The sequence below is a fragment of the Berghia stephanieae genome, chromosome 10 (assembly GCF_034508935.2).
Source record: "Berghia stephanieae isolate SIO BIC M18660-M18661 chromosome 10, UCSD_Bste_1.3, whole genome shotgun sequence".
Taxonomy (NCBI): Eukaryota; Metazoa; Mollusca; class Gastropoda; order Nudibranchia; family Aeolidiidae; genus Berghia; species Berghia stephanieae.
Window position 1 is genome coordinate 37911284 of NC_088369.1, and position 10008 is coordinate 37921291.

A 10008-nucleotide genomic window follows, 5' to 3' on the forward strand; every position below is an offset into this window, starting at 1 on the left:
TATTAAAGAAATTTAGCTTCAGTGATATTTCACATTATTATATTCAAAGGACATCTCTAGTGAACATATTTCAAGAATGGCAATCATATCTCACTCAACAGTTGGTAGGAGATTATGTCTTTGTGAAAGGCATTTCTCCTCGCCCTATCGAAGAAGGGCGTAACAATTCGGAGAACCAGCCCCCCCCCCCCCTGTTTTTTTTTACATCAATGTCTTTATCCAAAAATAAAAAAGTAGGGGAGAGCGGGGTGCATTGGGAGCCTAGGTGCAATGGGACATGGCTCGAGTGAGGTCTAAATGTGGACCATTATTTCATGGTACCAACTCACTAGTCATATTCCAACATGATCTTTCACATAAAATAACTTCCCTTTGCCAAAAGTTTCTACTTTCAGTTCTAGGAGAAGCCCATCAAATCACTTAAAATTTCCCTCTCAATTTGAAGTATCTTACAAGTACATTCTGCAAGTTGAAATTCATGTAAGCATTTGGACAGCTTCAATTAATACCCTACACTAGCTTTACATTTGGTGTTCAGTGATTTTCCTTTCTATGTTTTGATGAACTAACTTATTAATTTTTTTCATCAAGGCAGGTGCTTTGGGACAGATGTCCCATTGGACCAGGATTCAGTAGTCTGATGTCACGCCACCCGGCAACGGCGGCCATCTTGGTTCTAAACAAAGACAATCATTACTTTTTATTCTTCATGCTGGCTAGAACTTTTCATTCCCTTTTCATATGCCTTATGATCAGAATGTGTAAAAGTCAAAACATGATCAAATTTATGTGTTTTTTTCCCCCTCTGGAACGCCTATGTGCTCGCCGGAGAAATATTTCATACGGGCGTCCGCCATTGTTCCGATAGTTTAGAGCCAGTGTTACTAAGTTACCATGCGTCATTAGGAAGGAAGTGACGTTGCGACTGTTGAAGAGTATTGGACCTGCCCATGCAATATGAAAAATGTCCCATTGCACCGGCCATACATTTTGATCCTTATTTTCAATAATAAAACATGTTTGATGCTTTAATTTGCTATAGCTTTCGTTTAAATTCATGCTCAGTGTTGTAATGAGTCTTACTTTTAATTGTTATTCTTGTCTGTTGACCATCATTGGCACTTGACTCTGACTGACTGTAATGTTAAAATCATTCGGAATAATCATTCTCTAATGGGAGGTTCACCAGTTGAAAACAAGACAAATGATTTCAAATTTACAAATTTTACATTGGTTTTTATTATTTCGTTTTTCTTCAGAATGCCCAGAAATCCCCAAAGAAAGACAAACAGAGGTCTTATCCCTCGTGAAGTGATGAAGTTAGCAGCAGAAGAGGTGAACTCAGGGACTCCAATAGGGAATGACATTAGCGGAAGAGTAGCGTCCATTGATTGGACGTCACCGGCGGAAAAGTTGTTAGAGAGAGAACGTCATGTTGGTTGTGTGCATGCGTCTCTCGTCCTCGCTTCCGGTGAAAGCGGCATGAGACACTTCACCGAAAGCGAGGACGATAGAGACGCATGCGCAAAACCATTTTGACGTTCTCTCTGTAAGGTGACGTCCAATCAAGGGGCGTTACTCTTCCGCTAATCTCATTCCCTATACGATTAGTTGAGACGTTATGATATTCCCAAGTCCACTCTACAAAGGAATGCCGTGAAACTGAACAACAACAAAGAAGCTCGTCTGGTACCAAATTACAGCAATGCAAGGGTATTTTCTGACCACCTTGAGCAAACTCTTTCCGAGGACCTCATTGAATGCTCTAACTAACATGTTTATGTATGGATTACTACAACGGACACTAAACGCTTAACATTTGAACTTGCTGAAAGAAATGGGCTCTCAATGCCCAACGGCTGGAAAGAAAACAGAACTGCTGGGAAAGAATGGCTCTTATTGTGACGAGATCAGAAGGTCATTCAATCCATCAATCTGATGTCTACGGTATTGGGCATCTCCCTTGATATTCAAGAGATTTGTTACTGACTTAGTTTCCTAGCGAACGCGTCTTTTCGTTTACATTCTAAAATTTTTCTTCAACAGAGTGGGAGTAAGAAATAGTTGGAAGTCGATCTGTTTTTTTTGTGTAAAGTATGTATGTTTTTATAGTACTTTGTTGAAGAAGGGTTTTGAGTCCGGAACCTTCCGATACTGCTGAATATCGAAATCCACCGAAATCTACCGAAATCACTACAGTGGGGAGTGAACCAGAGACTATGAGAGTCTCACTGGTGCCCATATCCCATAGTCCCTGATTCAATCCCCACTGGTGCCCACCTCCCATAGTTGCTAGTTCAATCCCTACTGGTGCCCACCTCCCATAGTTGCTAGTTCAATCCCCACTGGTGCCCACCTCCCATACTTGCTAGTTCAATTCCCACTGGTGCCCACCTCCCATACTTGCTAGTTCAATCCCCACTGGTGCCCACCTCCCATAGTTGCTGGTTCAATCCCCACTGGTGCCCACCTCCCATAGTTGCGAGTTCAATCCCCACTGGTGCCCACCTCCCATAATTGCTAGTTCAATCCCCACTGGTGCCCACCTCCCATACTCGCATGTTCAATCCCCACTGGTGCCCACCTCCCATAGTTGCTAGTTCAATCCCCACTGGTGCCCACCTCCCATACTTGCTAGTTCAATTCCCACTGGTGCCCACCTCCCATACTTGCTAGTTCAATCCCCACTGGTGCCCACCTCCCATAGTTGCTGGTTCAATCCCCACTGGTGCCCACCTCCCATAGTTGCTAGTTCAATCCCCACTGGTGCCCACCTCCTATACTTGCTAGTTCAATCCCCACTGGTGCCCACCTCCCATACTTGCTAGTTCAATCCCCACTGGTGCCCACCTCCCATACTTGCTAGTTCAATCCCTACTGGTGCCCACCTCCCATAGTTGCTAGTTCAATCCCCACTGGTGCCCACCTCCCATAGTTGCTGGTTCAATCCCCACTGGTGCCCACCTCCCATACTTGCTAGTTCAATCCCCACTGGTGCCCACCTCCCATAGTTGCTAGTTCAATCCCCACTGGTGCCCACCTCCCATAGTTGCTAGTTCAATCCCCATTGGTGCCCACCTCCCATAGTTGCTAGTTCAGTCCCCACTGGTGCCCACCCCCCATACTTGCTAGTTCAATCCCCACTGGTGCCCACCTCCCATAGTTTCTAGTTCAATCCCCACTGGTCCCCATCTCCCATACTTGCTAGTTCAATCCCCACTGTTGCCCACCTCCCATAGTCCCTGATTCAATCTCCACTGGTGCCCACCTCCCATAGTTGCTGGTTCAATCCCCGCTGGTGCCCAACTCCCAGAGTCTCTGATTTACTCTTCATTGGTGTCCACTACCTACAGTCTCTGGTTCACTCTCCACTGGCCCCCATAGTCTCCAGTTCAATCCCCACTGATTCAATTCTCACTGGTGCCCATCTCGCATAGTCTTTGGTTCAACCCGCTATCGTGTCCACCTGACAAACAAAGTCTCTGATTTACTCTTCACTGGTGCCCAGCACCCATAGTCTCTGGTTCACTCCCCACTGGCACCCACCTGCCATAGTCTCCAAGTCAATCCCCACTGGTGGTCACCTCTCATAGTCTCTCATAGGAACTGTAGAAGCCTGAAAATGTTGTGCATAAAACAGACCTCCCGTTCATTTTAGATGATACACTTTTAGTACAATAAAAAATGCACACAAATAAAATGTTATTACTAGTTATATTCATCAATATTTTTTGATAAATGTTACCATTCTTTCATAAAATATGAATATCTTTACAGTATTTGATGCGTAATCGAATATTTAGGAGTAGGTATGTGTTTCTTTTGCCATCTAACAACTAAATATATATGAGTTTTTTTCTATTATTACCGACGGAAAGTGAGGATCTGATGTTGGAGCACGTGTTTACCTCGTGTTGCCAGTCTGTTGTTTTGAAGTAAATATATAAATTATGAAGCCTCTCGGATTAATGTTATTTATATCTATTTAAATTATTCATTGCCCCCCCCCCCCTACCTTTAATGCACAATGAGGCCGACCCAAAGCATTTTATTACTTTATAAATAAGATTCAATGGATCCCACTTTTATTGTTTTCATTTGTAATGCTGGTAGATCTAACCGAGCAATGAAACTGACAAAAGCAACGGGGAAAATACATTTAAAAATTCAAATTTCAGTAATCGATCGATATATCGGTGGAACGAGTTTTTTGATTGATCGATATTTGAAGGATGAGTTGTCTGGTCAAAATGTAAAAATATATTGGTCAATTATTTTCTTTTTCAGAATATTGTAGATTTCTCTCAATTATTTTTCAAACGGAATGATACTATAGCACACTGTCAAAACTATTGCCTTCGTTTTGGCCAGAAAACGTATACATCAAATATAGACAAATTCATTTCACTTGTCAGAAATTAAAAAGCATTAACAAGCTGAGAGCGAGAGTCTTTGCTTTATAATAAGTAAAATAAAAATTTGGCCAAAATGTGAAATTATAAGTATATTTAAATGTTGTCTATTGTGTAAGAACAGAATGGATGAAGAGATTGTGTTATGAAAGGAATATTTCCCTCTGCCTTACACTGAAAAAACCCAACACATTAAAACAAATTTTGACCATGAAACTCGTTCATCAAATATCCATTGATTAAAATGACCCCGGACTTGTCAAAAACTCTCAAACCTGGGACTTCCTTGCAGTTCCACATTTTTGTTTTTGTTGTTGACAAGATCATGGCCATTTTAAAGGTTCGATATTTGAAGGACTAGTTTTATGGCCAAATGTTACAAAAAGTGTTTTAATTCATAATACGATAGCTTTGATATTATACCTTTTGTGAATTAATACATCGTATTACGTCAGAGTGAGAGAACAAAAGCAAAACATGTGTGTCATTCCAGTTCATTAATTAGATAGGTTAAAAATCCCAAAGGTTCAAACATGATTATTGTTTACGACAATACATTCAAACCAACGTGGAGGCATACATACGTTTGACAACTTAAATTGTCACAGTATTTGTTGTTATTGAAATAACATCAAACCAGCGTGTACGCACTTATAGATCTATGTCAAAAAATTCAAATTGTTATGATCTTCGTTGTAATTGAAACATCCTCAAACCAAAGCGTATTTATTGACAGGCCTGATAACCTAATCTGTTTTGGTCCCATAGTTCTAACTGGATACTCTTGTAAAAATCAATACAAAAGAAACCATTGCAACAATGTCAAATCAAGCCCATGGTCGTGTTTGTTTATCAGACTTGTAAATATCTACACGTAGAATAGAATGCATTGTTATATCGTTTGCACTGTGGCTATCTGACTTTAAGAGTATTTATGTGATTTGATTGGAAGCAAAAAATACATTTGATGGACTTTCTGTTAAATAAACCTATGGCCAAGACCAACGTGTATTTATTAATGAGCCTGACATCTCAAATGTGACCCTTCTTTTCAAACCGTCAGTGTGTAGGACAAAACGAGATAATGATAAGTGATGTAAAGGTTGACATAATATGAAATATGAAGTTTGATTTTTTTTTGTCACTGAAAGAAACAAAAACAGTGTCTTCAAAGAAAAACTCACACAAACCTAACCCAAATCTCATATTATTTAAAATATAAGACACCAGATTCCATGCAGCATAATACCGATTTGAGGTAATGGGTCATAGTTGAAATCCAATTCTATTTCGTACCAATCCCATTTTGAACTAAGACTTGCTTTGAATTAATCCAACCATGACGTCGAAGAAAAGTCTACATACTTTCAACAAATGGTGCACCATGATAGGATGTTTCTTGCTCCTTTTCCCTCTTAGACACGTGTTTTTCTGGGGCAATGTGTACGTTTACTGCAAAGCATACTTGACATACTATACTGGAATGGCCCCCGAGGCCGAAGGGCCCTGGCTCATGAGCTTTAGGTTCGGAAGTGCAAATATAGTTGGTTTGTTTATCGGATTTTTGATACGGCGCACTGGACCGAGACCAATTATTGTATCTGGAATTGCTCTCTCGAGTGCGAGTTATTTCTTGACCTACTTATCCATTCAAGAATCAAATATTTTGATGGTTTTTACATTTGGAGTTTTGAGTGGTTTTGGTCATGGGCTGATGTACTTTGCAGGTATTCAACTTGTTGTAAATTGGGCTGGAGACGATGTTGGAACTTATGTTGGTATGTCCAGATCTGGGAGGTTCATTGGAGGGATACTCACAAATATCTTTGTTACGTTGTACATAAACCCTGAAAATAAAATCCCGGATAGAAAAGTGGGATTGGAACCTTTATTTCTCACTGAAGGATCTTCTGGACAAAGTACCGTGGGTTTTTCCCATTCTGGGAACAATATCTACAATTCTTCAGATATTCGGGTTCTTTTTAGTTAAGAACAAACCGACAGAGGTGGCGGAAAAGGAGGAGGAGAAGATCTCCAAAGCTGACGATTATGGAAGTTGTGTGCAGGATGTTGAATCTTGTAACAAAAACACTGGAGTTGTCGATTTGCCATGGAAAAAGTGTGAAATTGGCTCGTCGTCAGATAAGAATTCCCCATCAAATACTCAATATTTGTTGATGTCATCGAATTCAATAGCACATTCGTCTCTGAAGTCATCATCACATCTGTTGGCCCGAGTAATTCCTTATTTATCATCATCATCATCATCATCATCATCATCATCATCATCATCATCATCATCATCATCATCATCATCATCATCATCATCATCATCATCATCAGAATCTCCATCTTCTTCATGTCCACCAACAGCTACACCTGACACATACAACCAAATACCAGCAAACCAGTCACACGACTTAAGCCCACGTCAATTGATAAACACAACTAGATTCTATATGGTGTTCCTTACTGTCATCACCACCCAAACTAGCTTCATCACATTTAACAATTACTACAAAGACTTCGGACAACTTTGGATACAAGACGACTTCTTGACCAGATTAGGCACATGCAATTCCATCGCAATGCTCATCTCATCAATAACTGCAGGCGTCTTGCTAGATCATTTCAACATCAAGAATATATTCATGATCTACAACATGATCCTAACATTTGTCGGATCTCTCTATCCCTTTCTTCCACGACTCAGCACCTGGGGTTTCTCCATACTTACAGTTCTTTATGCATGCGTGATTGTAGCTTTCTACTCCGGCCTCGGCTCCGCGATTGCAAAACTGTTTGGAAAGGCATACTTTGCCTCTAACGCGGCAATAGTTTTCATACCGTCTGTCATTCTCAACATTATTTTACCACTTGTTTTGGAAGAAATCCTCCTGCAACTCGGCTGGAATTATTTGTTTTTGTTTCCAGTTTTCTGTAATGTGTTCATCTTCGTGGTTACAATCGCTACCGATTTTACCCCTTGATGAATCTGAAAACGGATGATGATGATGACGATGATGGTAATGATGATTATGATAATGATGATAATATAAAGAAGAAGAAGAAGAAGATGATGATGATGATGATGATGATGATGATGATGATGATGATTATGATGATGATGAACACGTGCTTTATTTGGTTCTTCTTGTGACGAGATTTTTTTCTACACCATGTTTATTTTCCAAATTTAGTTTGAATTATTTAAGATTGTGATCCTAAATATACTCTTAAATAAATAATCAAATTTATTTGTATTATATAAAGCCCACATATTAACTATATCTATATATCTATATAATATTCACTATATTGCATGTAGTAGATACAATCTTTTCTAATTTATTTTGAGTTATATGAATGAATGAATATGGCTGCGCAGTCTTTATGGACGCTTGCCGTGAATGTGTTGCGTCACTTCGAGTTTGTCAATCTGTTTCTATTATCCAGTTAGTAATTTGCCTTCATAAATCTCTGTCTAATGCAAGTGTTCTTAGCTGTAGAATGGCATCATATGTGTTAAGTGCTGAGGCAGTTGGGTGTTTCCTTGTGTTGTTGAAATCAGTTCTTCGGTTATTGTTTCTAAATATATTTGATATTTTTTGAGATCTTGATTCACTGGTGTTGGAAGTTAAGTTGGTGTACGTCCTCTGTATTTGGCTCCTTGTTTGAAGTAATCATCCATTGAGGTTTGTACTGGGAATATTTTTATCTCGTCGAAGCACGTGTCCGAACAGTTTCCATCTTTGTTTCTTTATACGCGCACTGACTGGTTGTACTTTGCATCTGTCATATACATCCTCATTACTAATTTTGTCTGACCAATGTACCCCAATAACTCATCTCAATTGTTTGCGATCTAGGGAGTCCAGGGTGTCCAAACTCTTTTTGTAAGACCCCATGTACCTCAATTGTGCATAAGGATTGGCACCACTAGCGCTTCGTAAAGGCGTGTTCTTTTATTTTCATTAATGATGCGAACACCTTGTTCCAAACGTTGTGTAGTTCTCTGAATGCAGTTTGAGCTAGCATTTTTCTCCGTTTCATGTCTTTATTCTCATTAATCACGTTTCCGAGTTTTTTTTAATACTTTTCCATTCCGATTGTTTCTTGTTAACCACTGTAATTTCTGTTTTGGATTCGTTGACCTTTAGATTCCAATGTTGCAGACTATTTATATTATTGGTATGTCCTGCTTCGCCAGGTCTGCTGTATCAAATATGATATCAACATCGTCTGCGTAAATTAGTTCGCGGGCAAGGATTTGAGGAATCAGGAGTTTTTGTCTTAATTCTTTTAGTGCTGCATCCAAATATACGGTAAAAAGGATTGGGCTCAGACTGTCTCCTTGGGGAGTTCCCAGCTATGTTAATAGTGGAACTGTTTCCACACCAGATGTAAACGTAAGTTTTGTGTTTGCCAGCTGTGATCTTATTGGTCGGATCTGATCTTTTTCGAGAAATGAATTTAGTACCTTCAAAAGCTTTGTTCTTCAGATTGTATCAAAGGCAGAGCTCATGTCAATGCCCAATACAGTGAACTCTTCTTTGTATTTTTCAGTTCTGGCTTTCAACCACCTATGAGCCCATACAATGTCACTGGTACTCCTATCGTTTCTATCCGCTCTGTGTCGGTGACAGATATTCCTCCACATTTGATCTTATTCTGTTGAGTGTTAATACGCTGAGCAGTTTTCTAAATATTGAAAGAAGAACAATTGGTATTAGATTTTCTTGTGGTCCTTTTTCTTGTTTGGTTTATTCAATAAAATTAGTTTACCGGAGCCGAGCTCAAGATGTGTTTTATGTACGAACATTCCAATAAACATATTAGCAATGGCGGCTAGGTGTGGTTCAGTTAGACATTTTAGCTCCCCTGCTTTGATAGTGTCAATTTCCGGAGCCTTATGATTGTTAAGTTGTTAAATAGCTGCACTCACCTCAAGATCGGTTATTGGTTCTTCCAGTCTTGATTCTCGGTATTCGAATGGTTCTATCTGTTGGTCCCCTTTGTACTTATTCTCGAAGAAGTTTTTAACTCTTTTAACTATTTGTTTGTCATCACAGATTACTTTACCCTCATCATCAGATAATATTATTATAAGACGACTTTTTGTTTCTGTTTAATGTTTTTAACAGCTTTGAATATTTTCATGCTGTCTGGGTCTGTTACTATTTCCATTGCCATGTTGTCGATTTTGCTTTTATAATTGACAATAGACTGTGCTTTGATTTTATGCATCACTTGATTTCTCTGTGTTTTCCATTCTCGTTTTAATTCTTCATCATGGCAACTGTTAATATTGACTCTAAGTTGCTTTTGTTCTTCTGAAATTTGTTGGAGGATTGGACAGAAGCCCCTTTTGAAATATTTTGTCTTTGGAAGAGTTTCGTCTCTGACACAAATGATAGTGTCAACCAATTTATGGTTTTTTAGGGCAGGGTCTTTTTCCGCATTGATATGTATCAGCTCAAGTTTGTCAGTTTGTTTCTGAATGCAGTACGTATATCTTCATCTTTTAGGCTCGTAAAATCTGTTGCTGGTTTTGATCTGGGTTTCAAAAAATCTTATTTTACTGACTACTTGAAAG

The 10008-nt window shown here is 39.3% G+C and overlaps 1 protein-coding gene across 1 annotated transcript in view; it reads left to right on the top strand.

Annotated features, from left to right (window-relative positions):
- The first annotated feature begins 4156 nt into the window (after nucleotides 1-4156).
- The window catches only part of LOC144981081 (uncharacterized), a 6794-nt gene continuing 942 nt past the window's right edge, over nucleotides 4157-10008 (top strand). The window contains exon 1 of the mRNA XM_078929200.1: nucleotides 4157-10008. This exon is cut by the window's right edge and continues 942 nt beyond it. Coding sequence (XP_078785326.1) covers nucleotides 5752-6402 — 651 coding nt within the window. The 5' untranslated portion in view covers nucleotides 4157-5751 and the 3' untranslated portion in view covers nucleotides 6403-10008.